The following is a 24,363-nucleotide window of genomic DNA, read 5'->3' as shown; positions in this document are numbered from 1 at the left end:
AGCATTTCGATTTTTTTCCCCCCCCCCCACACAGACGCTCTGTTGAAGGGGTTTTGAGGGGGAGGGAAAAGGAAAACTCTCGGCATCGCTGATTTCCAGAGATCGTATCGTGTCAGCCTTAGATGGCCAGCTTCCCAGAATTTGTCAACGAGAATGAAATAGGTAAGTTCGGGGGTGGGTCGCCGTTGGATAATGGGCGAGGGGTGACCGCCCAGCGCTGGTTGGAACTGGATCCGAGCCCCCCCCCGGGGCTGCCTGGGAACTCGAGCAGGGACTGCACAGCCACGTTTTGTTTTGGTGGGGGGGGGGGGGGTGCAAGTTTACTTTTTATTGGTGGGGGAGGGGGGGAAGGTGGGGCGAAGGCTTTACTCCAATCTTTTTAATTGCACCAAGAAACGCCTTCATTTGGTGGAATGCTTCCCCGCTGACAAACGTGAATTCCTTTATCCCCTTTATGCAGTTTGGATCTTGGTTTGAAAGTGAAATGCTATTTGACTGTCAAAAATTACCACCACCCCCCCGGCTAATTGTTCTTTGACATTAGTTAATGCCCCTTTTACTTTTCTGTGCCGTTCCTCTCTTTCAAGTCTTGTCTCTGATGTGTATAGTTCAAAAATTCTCTCCCAAGTTTAAGCAAAGCTATAGTGTTGAATTTCACCATGCTATTGTCTGGATTTAGAAGCATTTTGGATTAATATTTCTTATAATTTTCTGCTCTTGAAGATGCAATTTTAAAAAAATAAACTCTTGATAGTGAAGCAACTTAGTACAAAATATTACTAGTGGTTTATTATTGAAATCTAACCTGGAGTGTGGATTTTAGTGAGATTTTTAAAACGTATATTTGGAAGGGTATTGTTCGCTGTTATGCTGATGTGGTGTTGAGACTTCATTGTTGAATCACTCTGTTTAATTAATGCAAGATATTTGTCTGTGGTCAATCTGAAACTAACCCTTGACGTTTTTATTGAATTTTCACTGAACATTTCTTAACTATTTATCTGCTATCCTCTCTCTCTCCCTCTCTTCATTTGCAAACAAAAGTTCTCGAGGAGCAATCTCTTTGGCAGTTTTGTCTTTGCCTAGGCTCTTGTGTTAATTCCCACCCAGACTCTGCCACCTTGCTTGCTTTTAATACCACTCTTTTGATTAATCTTTGCTCATGCACTGAGTCATGCTTTGACTTAGCATTCCAAGTCTTGGTGCCTGCCCCAGACCACTTTTCTATTAAGAGCATATTCTCATTTCATGAAATTTGGTCTGGTTGAATCTCTCAATGTCCAATTTGATTTCCTCTGTAGTAGAAATCATAAACGATCATAAGTCTTTAAAAATGTATCTTGCGTTTGGCGTTCACTCAATCCACCTTCTACCAAAGGTCCATGACTAGAAAATGTCCTTGCGTTTATACCCTGCAGTGCCAACATGCTCCCACAGTTGTTGCTGTCATTAGCATAAAACTCTTTTGCTTGATCAGCTTGGAGATAGACTCCTCATGAACAGAGTTGGCTACTTGGACAGAATCTGCGAAGAATTTTGCTGTTGCCAAGAGTTGCAATGTGGTCCCAATTTATTGTGAACACAGCGAAGCCTCCAGAAGGAGTCATTTTCTCTCAGGCTACTTTTAACAATTTAAGACTGTATGCTAATGATGGTTTAAAGTATATTGTGGTGCAGTAGCACCTTCCCTTATAAAATAAATTTAAGTTCTGTGGTTGGCGGTAATCTACACAAGCAGCAAACGGTTGTTGTTTGAAGGTATTTCTGTATATATTCCTCTATTTCACATCAAAAGTAAGATATTGTACTGGTAGTGTTCATGTAGAATTTGAAAATTTGTATCCTGTATTATTCGTGCCGAGCAAAGTGATTGCATTAGGTTTAAAGTTCATTGTTGTTATGAAGTTTCAGCTGGGGCCAGTCAGAGATCTTCATGGTTTCTACATAAATGCTGTGAGGTGGCCTTGATCATGAAAAGGAGTGTGGTTTGGTTGTATCAGTACAATGGCTTGTTGCATTGTGGTATTGTGCATTGGTGTTACAAATGATGTACGTCAATAGATGAAGCATACAGCTGGTTGGCTCACTTTCTGATATGTTAGTAGCACGATTTGTCATTCTGGTCAATGTTTAATATGTATTTGGATTAGAATAAGAAGTCTATGTACCCTTGGCCCAACTACAAATTGAAGTAATGATCCCATGATGCATTTACTTAAAAGCATTCTTCAATGGATGCTGGAAATCTTGAGGGGGGGAAAAAAGTGCTGGACATGTATAAGGATTCTGGTAAAAATCTGAGCAGAGTGAAAGATTTCATGTTTTGTTTCAAATACAGTTCTTCAGAACAAGTGGTTTACCATGTGATGCAGTTTATTATTGTGTGAGAGAAATGGAGAAAGGTGACCAGTGGTGTTCCACAGGGGTCAGTGGTGGGACCACTGTTGTTTGTAATATACATAAATCCTCTGGAAGAGGGCACTGTTGGTATGATCAGCAAGTTTGCAGATGACATAAAAGATTGGTGGAGTAGCAGAAAGCATAATGGACTATCAAAGAATACAGTAGAATATAGATAGACTGGAGAGTTGGGCGGAGAAGTAGCAGATGGAGTTCAATCCAGACAAATGTGAAGTGATGCATTTAGGCAAGTCTAATTCTAGAGCAAATTATACAATGAATGGAAGAGCCTTGGGAAAAGTTGATGGGCAGAGAGATCTGGGTGTGCAGGTCCATTGTAACCTGAAGCTTGCTGCACAGGTGGATAGAGTGGTCAAGAAGGCATATAGTATGCTTGCCTTCATTGGACGGAGTATTAAGTATAAGAGCTGGCAAGTCATGTTAAAATTGTACAAGACATTGGTTCAGCTGCATTTAGAATACTGTGTACAGTTCTGGTCACCACATTACCAAAAGGATGTGGACACTTTGGAGAGGATGTTGCCTGGCATGGACGGTGCTAGCTATGAAGAGAGCTTGAGTAGATTAGGTTTGTTTTCGTTAGGAAAAAGGAAATTATGGGGGGACCTGATTGATGTTTACAAAATCATGAAGAGTATAGACAGGGTGGATAGAGATAAGCTTTTTCCCAGCGCGAAGGATTCAATAATGTGAGGTCATGCTTTTAAGGTGAGAGGTGAAAAGTTTAAGGGGATTCACGTGGCAAGTACCGCACACAGGGTGGTGGGTGCATGGAACACATTGCCGGCAGAGGTGGTAGCGGCAGGCACGGTAGCTTCATTTAGGATGCGTCTGGACAGATAAGTGAGTAGGTGGGGAGCAGAGGGAAACAGATGATTAGGAATTGGGTGACAGTTTAGACAGTAGATTTGGATCGGGTCAGGCTTGGAGGGCCTGTTCCTGGGCTGTAAATTTTCTTTGTTCTATGTACCTTAACTTTACAGTTTTTTGTCAAATGATGGGATGCCCAAGCCAATTATCTGTTGACTTTAGAAATTGTTGCACTATATTGGTCTCCAAAAACTAGTTAACATATAGAAGTAATTGTTATCTGTTTAGTTGTCAAAAAATCTATATACATCGTGCAATTTTGAAGACGTCCAGGAAAATAGTAAGATTCTGGAACTACCGCAGTAGTTGTAGTGCATCGTGTAAACATCAGAGATCACTAGCTGAGTGTTTTTAGGGAGAGGTGAATACATTAGGTGATTTTAAGTGAGAAAAGATGAGGCTCGAATAGTGCATGAACGGCTTGGGCTAAATGGCTTGGCTTTAGGTATGATAACGTTTAATATTTTATTGGTAAATGTTTCATTTCCAGGTGCCAATTCAAGGTCCTTGCAAGCATTGACCAGACTTTCATTCCAGTTGCTGAATTTTTTTTGTCTTTTGTTTTGCTGTGTTGCAGTATAAACTGGAGTTGCCATTTTCTGCCCAAGACTTAGTCACAGAATCATAAAGTTATATAGCATGGAAACATAGCCTTTGGTCTAACTCGTCCGTGCCAATCACATAGCCTAAATTAGTCTAGTCCCACTTGCCAGTATTTGGCCCATATCCCTCTAAACCCTTCCTATTCATGTACCCGTCCAGATGCCTTTTACATGTTGTAATTGTACCTGCCTCTATCACTTCCTCTGGCAGCTCATTCCATACACTCATCACCTTCTGAAAAAGTTGTCCTTTAGGCTCCTTTAAATCAGGAGACCAGAATTGTGCATAGTATTCCAGTAGTGGCCTAACTGATGTCCAGTACAGCTGCAACATGACCTCCTAATTCCTATGCTCAATGTACTGATCAAAAAAGGCAAGCATACTAAACACCACTTTCACTATCCTATCTACCTGCGACTTTACTTTCAAGGAGATATGAACCTGTACTCTAAGATCTTTGTTCAGCAGCACACCCTAGGACCTTACCATTTAGTGTATACGTCCTGTCCTGATTTGATTTTCCAAAATGTAGCACCTCTCATTCATCCAAATGAAACTCCATTTGCCACTCTTCTACCTATTGGCTCATCTGATCAAGGTCCCGTTGTACTGAAGTAACCTTCACTGTCCACTGCACCTCCGATTTTGGTGTCATCTGCAAACTTGCTAACCATACCTGCTTTGTTCACATCCAAATCATTGGACCCAACACTAATCCTTTGTGCATACCCCTAGTCGAAGTCTGAAAAGCAACCCTGCACCACCACTGTCTTTTACGTTTGATTCGTTCTGTATCCATTTGGTTAGTTCTTTCTGTATTCCATGTGATCTAACTGTTAACCATAAAGAACCTTGTCAAATGCCTTACTGAGTTCCACCTCCCCTCCGCTACTCTGCCTTCTTCAATCCTCTTTGTTATTTAAAAAATCTCAATCAAATTATTGACACATTTTCCCATGTACAAAGCCATGTTGACTATTCCTAATCAGCCTTGCCTTTCCTCAGGATTGCCTCCAGCAACTTGCCCACACTGACGTCAAGCTTACCGGTTTATAGTTTCCTGGCTTTTCCTGATCTCCTTTCTTAAATAGTGGCACCATGTTAGCCAACCTCCAGTCTACCGGCACTTCACCTGTGGTGAGCGATGATACAAATATGTCCGCAAAGGGCTGAGCAACCATTTCACTAACTTCCCACAGAGTTCTAGGACACCTAATCAAGTCCTAGGGATTTATTGACCTTTATCCATTTTAAGGCATCTGGCACTGCCACCTCTGTAATATGGACATTTTGAATGTGTTGCTATTTACCAATGAACCTCCTTTATCCAGCATTTGATTGTCCAAATATTGGATTATCCGACAAGATCACAAGGTCCCAATACTTAGCTAATCCATATTATCTGGATTTAATTCTGCCCACCCGTGTCCTTCAGCTAATCATGGTTCCTCTGTTCTTCCCCATTCTCTCTACCTTCCATATGCTTATTCACAGTAAATGCTTATGCATAATACTTGTTTAGTATCCTCCCTTTCTGCTACAGTTCCACACTTCTTCCAAGTTGTCATTGTTCATGTTAGTCTAGGCAGTGCGGGGACAGTTTTGTATGTCCAGCAGGTGTATCTTGCAGCATGTCATTGATTCACTGATTAATCTGAACACGTCTTTGTTCTTTTTCTGATCTGCCTTGCCCTGATTAAAGTCCAACCTGTGGCTTCTCCTTGGTAGTTTCGAAGTTGTGCTAAATAAAACTGTACTTCTTAAGTGGTGTTGTCTTCTCGAAGTTGAATGTTGCCTTGTTTTTATTTACAGCACAGGCCCGGCTTATTGCTGACCTTTGGGCACCTGTTGCCCCGTTTGAGCAAAAGTCTGGCCGTGAAACCTGGACTGTGGCTTTTGCACCTGATGGCTCATATTTTGCTTGGTCGAAAGGACATCGTGTAGTAAAGTTGGTTCCTTGGTCTCTGTGTGAAAATAAGTAAGTACTCTTTCACTAGACGATACCTTAAAGTTCAGTTTCAGAACAAGTTCTGTAATTTAGAGTCGAGACATTGTTATTAATTCGTGATGAAGGGCTTATGCCTGAAACGTCGATTCTCCTGCTCCTCAGATGCTACCTGACCTGCTGTGCTTTTCCAGCACCACACACTCGACATTGTCATTAATTGTAAACTGCATGAGGTTTTAGGACATGAACTCCTCCATCAAGAGGAAGTCTTCCTTTGTGATTCCTTCTATTACTTTAAGGACAGGTTTGCCTTTCAATTTGAACATGCAGAGTCAAATGTCAATCTTGTTACCTAAACCTAATTAGGAACAATTATTATTTTAATAAATAATACCTACCTTGCTAAATTGTATTACCAAGTATAATCAGACACCCTTACAAATAAATATTAGTTGGAAGGAAAGAGCACTGCAGATTTGAAATGATGTCATTCTAATTCAAGGTAGTCGGCTAGTGATAAAATTATGGCGCTGAGTCAGTTCATTCCTTGTCATCGGTGAATACTGAAAATTGAAGTTGCTGGAGAAACATTGCAGGTCCGGCAGTATCCGTGGAAAGAAAGCCATGTTAACATTTTGGGTCTGGTGACCCTTCTTCAGAAGCCTGCACATAAGCTGTGAGACCTGCTGAGTTTTTCTAGCAATTTGTTTGTTTCTTGTTGAACTTAGTTCTCATTGTATTTACTGTTTTACTCTATTGTCTTGGACTCGGTGTTACTGCACCAGATCTTGTGCAACAAAGATCTTTGTTGGTTTCACAAAGTGCTGTTTTGTTTTCTGGTCAGACATTGATGGCAGTTAGATTATCAGTTTTTGTCGTAATGTGCTTGTCAATAAGTTGACAACTGATATGACAACAGTAATATGTTTGATTTATATTGGTGCTGATGCAGCTGTTTGTATTCATTAAGAAGCTAGAAGGCCCACAATCTGTTCATATAGTCAAATTTATTTGGTAAATCATTAGTGTAACTCTTGTCATCGGAAACCTTTTAAAAACAACCTGTGATGTGAATACGCTAATTTATTTTTGTTGAGAAAATGATTAACATTTTAAATCTGGTAAACACAATTTTTTAACTTATTATGCTGTTGCCCAGTTGACAAACTTACTGTGATACAGATTATGTACTGTAATTGTGAGACCTTGGTTTGTTTACCCAGAGACATTTTTGCTGTTTGAATAATTTGTCGCATTGTATTACCTTTCTGGAATATTAGTCCTTGTAATTAATTTTAAACCTTATTCTTTCCAGAAGATTGTATGATAATGAGCATGATAATGCAGTCAATAAAATTCTCAGGAAACAAAATGGCTACAGTCAGAAGAATCACCCAGAAGAGCACACTATAGACTGTGGTGATATTGTGTGGGCCCTTGCTTTTGGCTCTTCTGTACCTGAAAAACAGAGTCGCTGTGTGAACATTGAATGGCATCGATTCAAATTTGGCCAAGACCAGTTACTGCTGGCGACTGGCCTGAGCAACGGGCGTATCAAAATTTGGGATGTGTACACAGGTAACAAGATTCTCTTAACTGATGATTAGACACTTAATCAAGTTAGCAATACAGATTGGAATCGTGTAATTCTAATAAAGCGTACATGTCATTGTCACTTCATAATGCCCACAGATTACAATTTAGAAACAAAAAATAATGAGTGCAGGCCATTTGAGTACCCCATTTAATTGAAATCTTAAGTATTTGTTTATTGAAGGCTGTCTTAGTGTAACTTTTATTTTTTGGGATTGAGCAGTCTTGTCTATTTGTCCCGAACTAGTGATTACTCATCTACTATTTAACCTTTGATCCTGTTTCTTTTTAACTTGTAGATTTTTATCCCTCCTTAATGATGCCACTTGGATTATGTCTGTTGCATCAATTTTGGTGCTTTTAAACTGAGGTGATTTGAATGCCTTTTATACCCTGACAATTAGGAAAACTTTAATCTCAGTGGTGATTTGATTCATTTGGTTACTTGATCATGTTGTGTAGGGTGTCTTGTGTTTTTGATGTGGAATTCTTTCAGGTGTAAGCCCTGTCATATTACCACTTCAATGTCCAAAACCCAGTACTCCTTCCAGATGATGTAATTTACTCATTTCCATCTTGAATACTGACCTCACTACTTTTTTTGGAGAATCCAAACAGACTTGGTAACTGCAAAGTATTGGCTCATTCTGTAAATGTGGCCTTGACTGTCTGCTGCTGGGGCTAATTATTAAATGCCTAACCAGGTGAAATTCACAGATTGTATTTCAAGTATTAGCGCATGTGTTGACTTAACGTGAGGAAACATCAGCAAATTTTCAGTCTGACACTTGTTTTTTTTGTCCCCCTCTTATCTGGTTCAGTTGTAACTCTGCATAAGTAACTTTTTAACATGTTGTAGTAATGCATTTGTGCCCCTAATGAAAGAGAGCACTAATTTTTAACAAACAAAACGTACCTCTCTATAGAACTATTAACAGCTGTTTGTACATTACATGGTGCAGCACAGGCAAAAGAAAAGTCAGAGGTAACAATCCTTTGATTTCTAAGGAGAATGCAACTGTCAGTTCCATACCTGTTAATTTCAGGTGGCCAGGTAGTGGAATACTGCTGTGCATTGACGCTCCTAATTCTGAAACTGCTGAGGAAATTCAGCTTGAAATGGAAATCCTGCCTAAAAAGAGCAGAATTTCTTCAACGATCCTATTCTTTACCAATTTGCATGTTTAAAGTTGACCTATCATAGGGCACATTTTATCTGTTTGTCTTGGATCCAAACACTCTCAATGCACTTGGCTGTCACAGACCCATTCATGCAATTGTGCATTTCTGTTTTTTAATTGCTGATGTTTGCAATCTCACTGACATGACTTTAATGATTTGGGATAACTTCTGAATTCCTTTTAAGAACCTACTAGAAGTTTAATGTTAAAAGAACTATTAAAAACATAGCACTCCAACAGTTTGATAGCCAATAAAGCGAGGGCCTATTTGGCCAATCACATTGAGCTCTGAAACTAATCATTGCCTTTAACTTGGCCTTTTTAATGCATCAGCATCTCCTCATCTTGCAGGTAGATTCCTCCTTAATTTGATGGATCACAATGAAGTTGTTCGGGATTTGACCTTTGCACCTGATGGCAGCCTTATCTTAGTGTCTGCATCGAGAGATAAAACTCTGAGAGTCTGGGATTTGAAGGATGATGGTATGTTTTTAACACTGCGCCGACATCAATTTTGAGGGCTTTTCTTTAATAGCAACTAGTTTTGGACATGCAAATTGAGTAATGTTAAGCCTAATGGCATGTTGGCCTTTAAATCAAAGGGATTAGAATACAATCTGCTGCTTCAGTAACTTGAATGGGTAAGCTAGTTGGTTTTGAAAATATTGGAAGGCATTCAGTAGGAAAAATGCACCAACATTTTCCGCTAAGGCAGAGACTCCATAGCAAGGGAGCATCTTTATAATCTGAGTTTGACAGATTGACAAAAATTGATAGTGTATTGGACAGTGAAGCAGTTTACTCCAGAATACAGTAAGACCTTGATCAGATAGGCTGATGGAGTTTGATTTAGATAAATGTGAGGTGTTGTGTTTTGGTAAGGCAGGTCAGGGAAGGACTTTCACACTTAACGGTAAGGTCCAAGGGACTGTTGCCAAGCAAAGAGATCTCGGGTTCATAGTTACTTGAAAGTGGAGTTACAGGTAGACTGGGTACCTTTACCGTTAATGATTAGTGCATTGAGCATTGGAGTTGGGAGATCATGCTGTGGCTGTTTGGGGCATTGGTTCAGCCACCTTTGAAATATTGAGTTCAATTCTGGTCACCCTCCTATAGGAAGGATGTTGTGAAACTTGAAAGGGTTCAGAAAAGATTTACAAGGATGTTGGCAGGTTTGGAGGGTTTGTGCTATAGTGAGAGGCTGAATAGGCTGGGGCTATTTTCTTTGTAGTGTTAATGGCTTATGGGGTGACTTAATAGAGGTTTGTAAAGTCATGATGGGAATGTTTATGGTAAATAAGACAAGGTCCTTTCCCCAGGATAGGGGAGTCCTAAACTGGAGGGCATTGGTTTAAAGTGGGGGGGGGGGGGGAAAAGAGAAGAGGGGGAGAAAGATTTAAAAGGGACCTCAGGAGCAATGTTTTCATGCAGTGGGTGGTGCATGTTTGGAATGTCCTGCCTGAGGCAGTGGTGGAGTCCTGAATTTCTGTTCATAAGGGTATTGGAAATGGAGTTGAGGTACTAAAAAGAGTTGGATTGGTGGAATGGACTCAAAACTTCGAATGGCTTTACCTTAAATTTTTTAGTAATACATTTTACCATTGGTTGCTGGCTAACCTGAACTCGGGGAGGTGAAAGTTAAAGGTGTTTTTCTTATTGTATGGCTAATCAAGTGAAAGTTTGTTTTGCTATTTAAGAAACTTAAATTAAAAAATATTTAAGAAACTTTAATTTGATTATACAAATTATATCTTAACAGCAGTGAAATGTTTCAATCAGAGCATGTATCTTTTGCTCCTCTGGCTTAGAAGGTTCTCAAATTCTGGGTTATCAACCCAAGGTATCAACCTGCCATGTGATCAGAGTTTGGGAAGTAAGTGGTTGTTGTGTATGCTTGCTAGCTCTGACTTGTTGACTCCAGATTGACCTTAGTCTTTGTTAAAATCCACTCCCTCCTCCACTGACACTCAGTAGAAGCAGTTGTACTATCACCAAGCATCACAGTAATTCATCCATAGGCAAAACCTTCCAAACCCACGGACCAATCCTTCAATCTTGAAGGATGAGGGCAGCAAGTACATGGGAGTACCACCATCTGCAAGTCTCCCTCAAGCCACTTGCCATCCTGACTTGGAAATAGATCACCATTCCTTTATTTGCTGCATCAAAATCCTGGTATTCCCTGCGTAATTGGCATTGTGTCTGCTTACAGGACATCAGTTGTTCAAGAGGCAGCTCACCATCTCAAAGGCAACTAGAGGCAGTCAATAGATGTTGGCTAGCTAGTGATGCCATATTTGAAATTTTAACAAAAAAAAGTTTCCAGGGGCAGGCGCTGCAGAGATGCTATAATGAATGAACTAGCCAGTGGTTCGGAGGCTGTTCAGTTCATATCTTTAAAGTTTGATTCAGTATGGAATTTGGCATAATTTTGAGTTTTGGAGCTGCAAGCTGCATTTTTGACCGTAAAAGCTTCTTTCCTGCTTTGGGCTACATAGACAAATTAGATTGCAGGATTGATCTGCTCTTCTAAGGAGTAAGTTTGACTTTTCTCCTGTACTGTGGAGCACATGGAACATTTGCTTTGATTTATTTATACTTTTTACTTGACCTGGACCATCTGAAACTTTGGGTTCAATTATCTCTTAAACAGGCAATATGGTGACTGTACTGAGAGGACATCACAACTGGGTGTATTGCTGTGCCTTCTCTCCAAATTCAAATATTCTCTGCTCTGTTGGAGCTGGGAAAGCGGTACGTGTGCAAGTTCCTTTTTTTGGGGGGAAAAGAAGTGTTGTTTGATGCATTGATCGTAGTCCTTATGAAATAGCATGCTTTAGACTCTATAAATCAATTTGAGGTAGAATTTGCTCGGTGTCATCAAAATATTTGTGCAAGTTATTGCATAATAGTGTTTCAATGTGGAAAAAATTTTCTAAACTCCTAACTTCGGGAATGTTAAATTCATGCTTTAGTGGTGGCATTAATGTTCTGCTAGTCTAGTCCTCTGGCTGTACTATTAAGCGTATTGTAAGCATATAATGCCTATAATTGAGTAGTTACTGAAAGTTGCTTGTATAGATGAATTTCTAGCATCTTGCTGCAGAGCATGCATGCAGAATATGTTTGAAAGTATCTTTCCGGTTTGACTATTGGATGTGACTTCATGTATGCACTGATTTGAATAAGAATTTGCTACTTCCTGGTGCTGAACCAGTGTTCAACTGTTAGTTGTAATTTTGTTCCAGTACCTGTAAACACTACCTTTTCTTGCTGTTGAAATAATTGCCTTTAATTTGCTGGGAAAGATGTTTTGAGGCTTATTTTTATTTCCTACATTGCTTGTTGCTAAGGCATAATGCAATACCTCCTGTGGTGGATTTTCTCCTTTCCTCAATATATGCTTCATAACTTATTGTTTTTTTTCTCTAAATAAGAGGATAGACGAACCTGTTTTGAGGCCTCTGTCAGACCAGATAAGATGAAGAGAGGCAGATTTTTGAAACTGGTAAATTACTTTATCTCTAACCGCAACACAAGCCATGTTCGCACACCACATCTTGATTCTCCCAGTGCTAATTGAAGATGTGTTTGAGCAAGTTAGCTTGTCATTCAGACATTCAGCCCAAGAAAGAAAGTGTACTAAGAGGAGGACAAAGTGAAGCCAGGAACATCTTAAAAACAAAATAAATAACATACTATGTGGTGAAGATTAGTGGGAAGCCAGAGTATTAGGAAGCTTTGAAAATCCACCAGAGAACAAGTAAGGGGAAGGATATTGAAATGAGAGTAAGGCACCTAGTAATGCAAAAGAAGATCGCAAGTGTTTTCTTTAGATATATAAAAGGTAAGAATGGGCATTGGACTGCTGGAAAACGAGGCTGGAGAAGTAGTAATGGGGAACAAAAAATGGTGGAGGTACATTATATCAGCACAGTAGAACTTAGAGAGTCAGGGGCTGAGGTGAGTGTACTGGCTGTCACTAAGGACTGGGTGCTGGGGAAGCTGTGAAAGGTCTGCAGGATAAATCACCTGGACTAGATGGACTACACCCCAAAGTCCTGAGGCACTGGTGATATGTCAATAATCTGTGAAGTCAGGGAGAGTCTCTGATGACTGGGAAATGACTGTAACACCCGTGTTTAAGAAGGGTGGGTGGCAGAAGACAGGAAACTATGGGTCAGTTAGCCTGACTTCAGTCAGTAAGATTTGAGAGTCCATTATTAAGGATAAGATTCCAGAGTACTTGGCACTGCATGATAAAACAGGGCATGGCTTCATCAAGTGGATGTTACATCTGTCCAATCTATTAAACTTGTTTTGGGTAATGAGTAAGTGAACATTATTTATTTGGGTTTCCATAAGCCTCCAGGAAGCTGCTAAATAAGGTAAGAGCATTGGCTGCCTGTTGAAACGCAGAGTGTGGAAGTAAAGGGGTCTTTTTAAGGATGGCAGGAGGTGACTAGTGTAGTTGTGTAAGGCTGAATGTTGGCATTGCAACTAATCGTGTTAACAATATGGAAAAAGGAATGGAGAGTCTTGCTGCTCAGTTTGCACTTGGCAAAGGTAGATGGAAGGACAGGAAGTGTTGAAGAAACTGGGAGGTTGCAGAAGGATTGAACAGTTGGGAGAATGGGCATTGAAGTTACACATGGGCTACAATGTGGGGAAGTGAGATTTTGCACTTCGGTAGGAAGCGTATAAGTGTTGACCCTTTCTAAACCGAGGAAAGGCTTAGGAAATCTAAAGTACAAAGGGGCTTGAATCGCACTTTAGGATTCTTTTGAGGTAGGCGAGACAAACGTGCAAGTTGAATTGGCAGTTAGGAAGGCAAATGCAGTATTAGCTTTCATTTCAAGAGGGCTAGAATGCAAGAGCAGAGATGTATTGCTGAGGCTGAAAGGCTCTGGTCAGACTGCATTTGGAATATTAAGAGCAGTTTTGGGCCCCACACGTAAGAAATGATGTGCTAATGTTGCAGGGATTCCAGAGGAGTTTACAAGACTGATCCTGGGGATGAAGGACTTGTCATATAAGGAGCGGTTGAAATTATGGCTTTGTACGTGAAGAAGTTTAGAAGGATGAGGAGGGTTCTCATTTAAAACTTTCAGAATTCAAGATAGAGTGGATGTGAAGATGTTTCTCCTAGTTGGTGAGACTAAGACCTGAGGGCGCAGCCTCACAATGAAGACACGACTCTAGAACTGAGATGAGGAATTTCTTTAGCCAGGGGGTGGTAAATCCATAGATCTTCTTGCTGCGGAAGGCTATGGAGGTGATGTCATTGAGTGTCTTTAAGTCAGAGCGGTTCTTGATTAGTAAGCATATCAAGGGTTAAGGGGCGAAGGCAGTGGGATGGATTTGAGAAACAGATCAGCCATGATCAAATGGTGGAGCTAATTCAATGAGCCAAGCGATCTATTTCTACTATACTCATGGTCTTACAGTTGAATTCTCTTAAGAGCTTCATTGCTTAGATCACTTCCAAGTTGTATTAATTTTTGTGGTGTAATAAATGACAATTGTAACTGCTACTGATTATGCACACTGTATTGTAAAATTATCAAAACTACATTGCTGGGGAAACTCAGATTTGGCAACCGATGTGGAGAAAAAACAGATAATGTTTCAACTTCTGTGACCCTTCAGGCTCTAGAATTAAATTTACTAACTAGACCATGGAGGGAGGAGAAGATCAAATCAGGTGCATTTCATCTCATGCTTGCACAACTTATTAATGACCCAGAGAAAACATTTGTGTGCACATACTCAAGTTAATTTAATCTCTCCTTCATTTTTTAAACAGTCAGTCAATTTAAAAGCATTTGAAAGTTCAGAATGATTGGATGCTCCTTTTCAGATTTAGATTGCATTTTAATTGCTTTACTTATTATTTCTTTGTTTCCAAATGTTGGAATTCTGCCTTACAAAGAATGTCCACCTGCTATATAAATACATATTTTTGATAGTGTAATATTTGCAGTTGTGCAAAATTTTGTTCTCAACATTTTTGTGGTATTATTCAGTATCACACGATCGCATCTACAACAATAGATGCTTCAATTTTGAACAGCTTCCAAAATCCAATAGTCAAACTGAACCCTGAATAATACAGGCAGCACATTAGTCTATCTTAAAGCTGTGGAACATCAGTTCATATTTCAGGATTTTTCAGAGTTGGTTAATAAAAGCAGAAAGTCAACCAAGTTAAATTGACGTAAAACCTGTAATTGTATTCAGTTGTTTTCATATATAGTAAAAGGTAAACTCTTCTGAACTCATACTCACTGCAGTATGAATTGGATCTTTGCTTATTTTAAATAACTTCCTGAAATGTAAACTTTGATTCTGCATCTTTGGCAATTGGTGCCTTTTAAAGGAATGTTGAATGTAGTTTTATAAGTTTTGTATCAATTCTAATGGACTACAGCTTTGTATATCTCAGTTCATAGCTAGAAGTAGCTCAAATTGTAAATTTTAAATTATTTTTTCAAGTTGTTAGTAAGGACTTGTTTACAACATTGTCATCAAGTAACTTCACTAAGCACTTTTTGTCATTGACATTACCCAAGAATATAGCGACCTCAAACGTTTGAAATTTGTCAGTTAATGTTTAAACTGATCATTTCCTTCCACCCACCAAATATATTTAAAGATTCATGTTTAAATATATTTTTGCAAGCATGCTTATTCAAGTAGCCTGTTTAACTATATTTTCATGTTGGGAGCCCAGACAGTGGACTTTTAGCCAAAAGGGATGTTTTAACCAAGCCTAGTTCCTGGTGCACCATTTATTTGTAGGCATATAATCCTGCTGCACCATTGAATAAGATCCTGACTGATCTGTTTTTCATGTATTGCGTATTCTCATCTCTCTCTTCCTGTCCTCACACTTTTTAAAATACTCTGCCAAAACAAGCAACTTCACATTTTCCCACATTCTGCTCCATCTCCCACATTATGCTCATTCAACCAATCTGTTTGCAACCTTCTATGTCCTCTTCACAGCATACTTCTCCCTATCTTTTTGCCATCCACAAATTTAGCCTTTGCTTCCCTCATCTTAAGTTTTTTTTCAGAAGCCATCATTGCTAGGATTAAGAATTTTGCTGTTTGAAAAGCTGAATGGCTTTCTTCTGTGTTGTATGTGCTGTTTTGGTTCTGCTTTTTATTTTTATCTTCTTTTCCATGGCCCTTATCTTAAAAAAAAAAGTCACTTTTATTGGCCCTTTCCAAACTACAAGTGAAATCTGGACTTTTGGTGTAATGGCTGAGTTTCTCAGTAAGTAGTGCACTCCTTCAGTCAGTTATCTGAAGAGCCCCATTTAATAAGTTGCAATTTATTATATTTGTGATTTTTCTTTGTTTTCTTTGCCCTTGAGTAATGGCAGTTGAGCTGATCTATTTCAAATTTAGGTCTTGCCTGTCCAGTCATGCTGCACAAAAGGTGCAGAAAGAAGGACATTGGCAATAGTAGTAGCTGTGCAGAAAGGAAGCATCTCTTGAGTGCAAGGTACATTCATAAAGTAAGACATAAACAGGTTCTGGTTTATGCCCTTTTTTGTTTTTAGCAAAATTTTATGCCTCCTAGTTTGACAGATTGTGGCAAGTTTGACTCTTATTTACGTGGCTGGGATCTTGATGTCTGCTCTTGGCAGCTACAACTTTCCTATAAATTTACAGAGAATGGGAGAAATTGTTAACTGACAAGAACATGAGCAGCAAAACCAGGCTGTTTTCAGTGACTATTTTAAGTTTTTGCAGGGCATGTCATTTTCAAAACATTCTCTCTTGTGACTTACCTTGGAGTGTAGTCATCTTTCAAAGCCAGAAATGTGAATTGGCCAGTTTCTTTTTGTTCGTAATAGTTATGGATAGCGACGTACTGCTGAACAGTTTAACGGAAACATTTAATCTTTTCCCCCACTTTACTAAGTATTTTTTTCCTCTTTAGATCTCCCGCAGCATGTACCATTCCTGGCAGAGGGTGGGCAGGCGACCTGCTCCCTGGCCTCTGACAATGTTACCAGAAGGTGTGTGAGAGCAGCCCAGGATAACTTCCTTGGTTTTTGCTTTTTTCCTCCCTCTTCCTCCTCTTTGGGAGGGACTTGACTTCAGCTTGGTGCTTCCCCCCCCAGACAGCCCGGGTAAGATCGGGAATGCTGCGTGGGTAATCACAAATGTGAACCTATGTTGTTGAATTCCCATTGGCGCACCAGTCTGCTGCACCACTGGACTACCTACTACAAATACCGTTCTAAATATTCAGTGTGTATGGTAGATCTTTTATTTCTATTTCCAGAAAATATAGAAATGCGCAGTGCTGTAGAGTTGATCATCAATGTGCTATAGTTTGGAGATGAAATAAGTCTGCAGTTCTACTTTCTGCTATCCATTATATCCTTTTGGTGAGCATATTGAGTCTGAACTGCACTGGTGGGTTGATAAATTGTCCAATGAGTAGTTGTTATGTACCAAGAATTCAATTTATAATACTTGGTCTGTGCTGTTATATTTTCAGTCAGGGCAGTGTTAGACCAGTTATACTGGCTTTGCCTTCTGAGAGATGAGAAAGGGAGCATTGGTTTTGATTGCAGCTCTCTGTATGTGTGCATGTGGTGAGTTTGGAGGAGGACAGAATTGTTCTGCGATACACTCCAGCTTGTTGACACATGGTGTCTAGGTTAACTCTTGAGCAGTTACTTCGGATTGGAACTGGAGGGTACCCAGTACCTTAAAAACTCTCCTAGCATAAGTCAGATTTCAAGAACAAAAGTTGTAAAATGGAAGGAATCGCATTTAGTCTGTGACTGCTGCATCAGTAACTCCTTATTTTTGAAGACATAAAAAATGTTGACTATTTTACATTGTATGTAACAGAAGGGAAAGAACAGGCAATAGCAATGCTTATTTAAATCAAACTGAAATTGTAACATTTGCTTGACTACGTAATTAACTTGCATAGATGTTGAGAAAGCACTGCATTATTTATTTTAGCATATTATCTTGGCAATTTCAGCTTTTAAATACTTTCAGCAGATTATTTGGAATGACCAAAAGGCAGTTAAGATTATCAGTATACTAAATTGGTCTTGTATGTATTGTTTGGGTGGAAGTATGGATAATTTTAAAAATCACTTAGGGCACATGTATCTATCACTAATTTGCATCTTTAAAACTCTAATTCACAATGATATTGCAACAAAAGTCCTTCTGATTTTGCACACAAATACGCAGATTTATATGGTGTTGCCGTAACTCTGTGCGCTGCCATGTTTTTACAGGAGTGGAGAAAGCGCATGTTTTATTTTTGTGTTAGAATGATTTCCATATGGCTGTAAGGAGGTGCCAGGCTAAGGCTAGATTGGTTACATGCTGATGGAAAGGAGTCCAAGTTATGACTAGGTTACTGTCCTTGAATGGAAATAGGGGAGGTCTGTGCTCTTCAACCAGTGGAGGGGTATGTGACCCAGTAGGTCTGTGGAAAAGTTCAGTTTATATGTCCGTCAAAAATATTGCATATATGACTATCATATACATTTTACGAAGTTTTTCTGTGTAATTGAATCATCTGGTTAATGTGTTCTCATAACTGTAATATATCCCAAAATGTAATATTGTAGCCTCAGTTTTGTGCTGTTTGCCAAAGGATTGTTCCTTTAGGCCGTCAAACATGTTCTTTTCTCTTGCAGTATCTGCTGTTTCATAGGCTCTCGCTCCTGATGAAAACGTTTTGTAAACACACGTGAACTTTAACTCTGAATGGAGGTTCCGTTGGAGTAACAAAATGTTATGCTTAAGTTACCTGTACTGTATTTTTCTACATTTTTGTTTCTGAAGTGTTAAATTTCAATTGGAAGATGTAATTTTTAAAACTTGTAAAATTGTTTAAATTATTTAAACATCCTTTGTGGATGGTGGAAAGTAAAATGTTGGATATGTTATTTAGAATAAATAGTTATAGCTGGCATGTTTGTAAATATCGCTTAAAAATTTTTAGTTGCAATAATGACACTGAGCATATCAATTTGGAAGTACTGTATAATTTGAAATACTTGATTGCTTGAAAATTTATGCTAAACCTGACATTATAAATTAACTAGATCTTGTTTGGGAAGACTAACCATAAACTGGAGCTGTAAACCTCAATTTTCTCATTGCAGGTTTTTCTGTGGAACATGGAAAGCTACACCATGATCCGTAAACTTGAAGGTCACCTTAATGATGTGGTATCATGTGAATTCTCTCCTGATGGAGCATTGTTGGCTACAGCCTCATATGATACACGAGTTATTGTATGGGATCCACATACAGGCAGTATTTTGTTTGAACTGGGGTAAGTGACTGCAGCAACTTTTGTCAATAATAGGTAATGCAACCAATAATATTATTATATAATAACACTAACCAGTCTGAATTTTTTTCTCATCCTCTCCTGGGGTGCTGATTCATATTGGTGTGTGGTCTTTATGGGCTTCTACTTGACAATGTTTATATACTTATATCAGTGGTAGGGAAATTATTTCGAAAGATTCTTAAGGGCAGGATTTACACACATTTGGAAAAGAATGGCCTTATTAAGGTGGTCAGCATGGCTTTGTGCAGGGTAAGTCATGTCTCAGATCAGAGGTTGTAAGAAGTGATTGAGGGTTACACTGTGGATGTAGTTTACATGGACTTAAAAATATTTGACAAAGTACTTCATGGTAGGCAGGTCCAGAAGGCTAAGCTATATGGATTCACAGTGAGTTCATAAGTTGATATGAAATTGACATTGTTATCATTAGATGATAGTTGTGGAGCGGAGGTATTTTTCTGATTGAAGGTTTGTGGTCAGTCGTATTCTACAAGGATCAGTGTTTGGTGATCAAAGGACCTGTTTGTAATATGGATGAAAATTTAAGTGGTCTGATTAGCAAGTTTGCAGGTGACACAAAAATTGGAGTTATGGGTAGTGAGGAAGGTTGACAACAAGTCAAGGTGTAGATCATTTGGTAATTTAGAGCAATGGCAGGTGGAGTTTAATCCAGGCAAGTGATAAGTAAGACATTTTAGGAGGTCAAATGTGTGAGGAAAAGTATACAGGCAATGGCCTTGGGAATATTAATACCGAAGGATCAATGGGATAGGAGTCCATTGCTCCCTGAAAGTGGCAAAACAAGTGGATAAAGTGGGCAGCATGCTTCCCTTCAACTGGGGCATTAAGTACAAAAGTTGGCAAGTCATGTTGCAGCTATATAGAACTTTAGACCACATTTGGAATATTTTTGCAGTTTTGGTTGCCACACAACAAAGAATGTGAAGGCTTTGGAGAGGATGCAAAAGAGGTTTGCAAGGATGTTGCTTGAATCTGAGTGTATTAGCTTTTAGGAGAGGTTAGACAAAGTTGGATTGTTTTGGCTTGAGCTTGAGGTGACCTTATGCTGCAGGGGTTTTGGAGGGTAGTTGGGTGCTTGGAATATCCTGCCAGGGGAGTGGTAGAAGCAAATATGATAGCAGCATTTAAGAGTCATTTAGACAGACATGTGAACAAGCAGGGTATACAAGGATATGGACTACAAGTGGGCAGATGGAATTAGTTTAGAATGGCATCTTGGTTGGTGCAGACATGGTGATTGAAGGACTTGTTCCTGTGTTCTACAGTTCTGTGTTCTCTAATTCTGAACTTGGTTCGCAGTGTTGCAGCACTGCACTACATGTTTTTTATAAATTCGTTCATGGGTTTTGAATATTGCTGACTCGTCAGTTAGCATTTGTTGTATGGAAGAAAGTGGTGGGGAATGCCCCTGTGAACGCCTGCAGAACTGTAGAATGAACCATTAGATCATGCTTGCTTTTACAGTTTTGATGTGCTGTGTTACTTCAATGCACTTCATTTGGAATTTATAGGATATCACAAAACTACAAAGTAGTAGGTCGCTATTCGCATAGAGGTGGTGAGAAATTAAATTATTGACTTGACAAAAGGTGTTCATGAAGAGTTGAGCATTTGTGCACCAATCTGAATTACTAGTTTTTGTTAACAATAACCACCAATTAAATTTCTTTCTCAGAAGAATGTAAATTGTGTTCAGGTTCTGGATCTTGTTGATGTAAATTTTCTTGGTACAAACGAAGGTTTATACATGCTAATTAGAGTTGCTGCCATCAAAACATTTCAGCTTTATCACTTGGGAGCCTGAGGTTTTTGAGGTCGGGGAGAGGAGAGGAAAGAGTATGTAGTTGGGTTTATGATGATTTAAAACTCTCAAGATTCGCAGTGTCTCACATTTTTCCCAACAATTGCCCAATAAACTTACTAGTTTAAATACTTCATTCAGAGGTTTCACATTCTAAAAGTGTAATGCAGTGCATGCCTTTCAATTTGTAAAGGGGGAAAGTTAAGATGTTTTCATGAATTGGACTTTTTCACTTTTATCTTTGCAGGCACCTGTTTCCACCTCCAACTCCAATATTTGCTGGTGGAGCAAATGATCGCTGGGTGAAATCTGTTGCCTTTTGCCATGATGGTTTGCACATTGCTAGTATTGCTGATGACAGGTAAGTGGGTATTAAATATTTTGAGGGGTTGAATTTCTCTTCTGGAGGAATGCTAATGTCAGAGTGGCAGTGTTAAAAGTCAGCAGCAGTGAACACAAGAAGGAGGAGCTTGACTCTTCGGATTGGCTGTTCCCATGTATTTTGTGTGCTGGAGCAAGAATATATATTACAACAGGCAGCTGTATCTCCTTCTGTAGTGCCACATACCTGAATCTCTGTCTCAAAGATACATGCTCACTATATTTATTTTGGTTGTTGAAAGTCCAGTCATTTAGAATAACTTATTTATATTGGAGTTGGATTCATAAGTAGTTTAATTCTCAAAAGCTGCTTGAAAGATTTTTCTGTTCTGGGCTAAGTGTACCTTTTTTGGTTTAAAATTTGGAATGGAAGTAATCCTGGAACAAGAATATTCTTTCTGTTTTAAACCGGAGGGAATTTACATGAGTTACACCCAAGATTTGGATTTTATTAAATTTTATAAACCTGATTTAGAAGCTTCAAAACAGACAATCTGATATGCGGATGAAAATAGCCCATAGTTTATTTTTGGGTATCCCTACTGCAATTGAAAAAACTTTTATTTTGAAGCCCTCAAGCAGCAAGTTCTATCAGTGTTACCAATTGGAAAATTGACTCAATGTATTTAATGAAATTAAACTAACTTTTTATTCCTTGGATAAATTCTTATCATTCTTCTTTGATTAATTTTCTCATCCAGTTATTTCTGAAATGTCTGGAGTAATCTTGGTTTGGATTTATTCTAATTGTGAAATGATCGCAGCTAAAATTTGCAAACATTGCAGAACTGCTAAGGTCTCAATATGTGGTATCCCATTTAGGACTGATGAGAAATTTCTTGTGGATCTGTATTTATTAGCCTTCTGCTGTTCCATATTTCATACTAGATTAATTATGTGAACTGGCTAATGTTGTTTATTTCAGAATGGTGAGATTCTGGAGGATTGGTAAAGATTGCCCAGCAGAAGTTGCTCCTTTAAGTAATGGCCTCTGTTGTGCCTTTTCTCCAGATGGTGGTGTTCTTGCTACTGGGTAGGTATATTAATACCTGATCTTTCATGATGCTTGGAGTTGGTTTAATGTGATGCTGTATTCATTTGCAATTTTCAAATGAGGTTTGCATTCTGAAGAAGAGACATTAGATCCTAAGTGTTAACTGTTGTCCTCCTATAGATGCTACTAGACATGCTGAGTTTCTCCAGCATTTTGTTTTTTCTCCACCTTCTGTAGTATTTATTCCAGATGCTTTGAATTCCGAAGGAAAAGTAAAGGAGTCCTAATTGTTTTGCAGTTGTCCAGTTTCTTTTGAATTCAGATTTGGGAAAACTGCTCTCTGTATTACGCATCTCATTTTCAAATTAGTGAGAATGGATATCAGTAACTATGACTGTTTTTTTGGGAGATAAGGTTTGTTTGTTGATGGTACTTTTAAGCAAGTGAGAAGATGATTGCTGTCATATCTCTGCCACTGCCACACATTTTTAATGTTTTAGTTGCTGATCTTGGATCAAACATTAATGCTACATTTGCTTTATTTTTCTCTCCAAAGGACACAAGATGGTAGTGTTCACTTCTGGGCCACTCCCAGGCACGTCCCTAGTCTTCAACATCTCTGTCGCATGGCTCTGCGAAGAGTAATGATTACCACGTCTGTTGAGACCCTGCCTATCCCACCAAAGATAGTCGAATATCTAACTTATCGCACAAACTGACCATTTGGAGCTGCGCAGCTTCAAAAAAAACCTATGTCGTATGTTGCCTTTATTGTTTAGATGTAGACAAACGGGTGTATTTTGCTGCCTTTGTCAGCAAAACTTTCATTTGGAGCCTGGTTAGTTCATACAGATTTTCTTCTGTAAAAACTGTACATTCTGTAAACCTGTACCATTCTATATAAATGTCAGCTTGTACCATAGCTACTTTTGATTCTGTTTTGATGGTCCAATTTTTTTTGTTCTTGTAAATAAATTTTATTTTGTAAATGTATTTTTTGGAAATGGCTGAAAGGTTTGGTATTCAATATTGTCTGCAACTGAAAGGGAAAAGCTGTCAATGTCAACTGCCAAAGACTTGTTTTTATAAGCTATCATTTACAAATGCAGCCAAAAGCTGCACTTCATTTAAATGTGAATTTATATTTCCTTCATCTATTAAAGAGAAGTTGAGTTTTATCTTTGGTGTTTTATTAAATGTCAATTGTTGCTGTGTTGTGTAATGTACCTGCAAGTTTACAGTTGATTCCATGTGAGATGGCCCATCTTTATCCTATTTTAGCTGAAAAACACCATACTCATGGCAAACTCTGGATAAGTGATCATGTACATCAAGGCTCTACTTTTGAGCAAACTGAAGTCAAAGCCCACTTTAATTATCAAAGAATCGATCCATCTAAAACTTCAGGTTTATCTAAATACGTTAAAACTGTTGCTGTAATTACAAATGTGATGTGTCCCTGAGAATGGGCCCAGTCAAGCTATAGATGTAAAGTGGGAGGCATTTCAATAGGTTATGATTTAACGTTTTGTGCCATTGCTCAAGATTTGCATATTATGTGGAAATTCATTTCTTCACAAGTTGCGCCATGATCATTTGAATATGTTATGCAAATAAAATTAGAGCTAGGTAACCTGGGTCGAATCAAGGAACCAATCCATCTCCCTTGAATGTCAAACAAGTAATTTGCCAGGTACACACCTCAAACAGAATTGTGAACAAATCTCCACAACTTGTCCAACTAGTTTCTAGCACATGTCCCAACATGACTTGATCTTAGTGCCCTGATCAATTTTAATTAGTTGAACTGAACCATTTGAAATGTTGATGGGTGTAGCGTTTGTGCTCAGATTTTATTACTCTGCACTTGGCATGTATCAATATATGTTCTTAATTTTATCCAGTGTGTCGTCTCAAATTTTGAAGCACTGTTGACAGGAGTTTCTCAATGTACTAATATCTGTAATTTTTGAAAACTTTTGGAATGCTTTGAAGATGAAATCTGCAGCACGGTGGCACAGTGTGAGAAAGCTGGGTACAATTCCAGACTCGGGCAACTGTGTGGAGTTTGCAAAATTTCCCCATGTCTGTAGGTTTTCTCCCACAGTCCAAAGATGTGTTTAGGTGGATTTGCCATGCTAAATTATTTGGATGTGAGAAAAAGAGATACAGTTAGTAAGTTTGCAGATGACA

At 38.8% G+C, this 24,363-nt stretch overlaps 1 protein-coding gene across 1 annotated transcript; it reads left to right on the top strand.

The window, feature by feature from the left end:
- On the top strand, window positions 1-23,348 carry wsb1 (WD repeat and SOCS box containing 1). The gene is made up of 9 exons (XM_072589906.1): window positions 1-162; window positions 5,707-5,872; window positions 7,158-7,420; window positions 8,968-9,099; window positions 11,270-11,370; window positions 18,780-18,952; window positions 21,043-21,156; window positions 22,102-22,209; window positions 22,727-23,348. Exons 1-9 carry the CDS (start codon window positions 123-125, stop codon window positions 22,887-22,889), a joined length of 1,260 nt encoding a protein of 419 aa, XP_072446007.1. The 5' UTR covers window positions 1-122; the 3' UTR covers window positions 22,890-23,348.
- Window positions 23,349-24,363: the final 1,015 nt, after the last annotated feature.

The sequence above is a fragment of the Chiloscyllium punctatum genome, chromosome 19 (assembly GCF_047496795.1).
Source record: "Chiloscyllium punctatum isolate Juve2018m chromosome 19, sChiPun1.3, whole genome shotgun sequence".
Taxonomy (NCBI): domain Eukaryota; kingdom Metazoa; phylum Chordata; class Chondrichthyes; order Orectolobiformes; family Hemiscylliidae; genus Chiloscyllium; species Chiloscyllium punctatum.
This window is presented reverse-complemented; position numbering and strand designations above follow the sequence as displayed.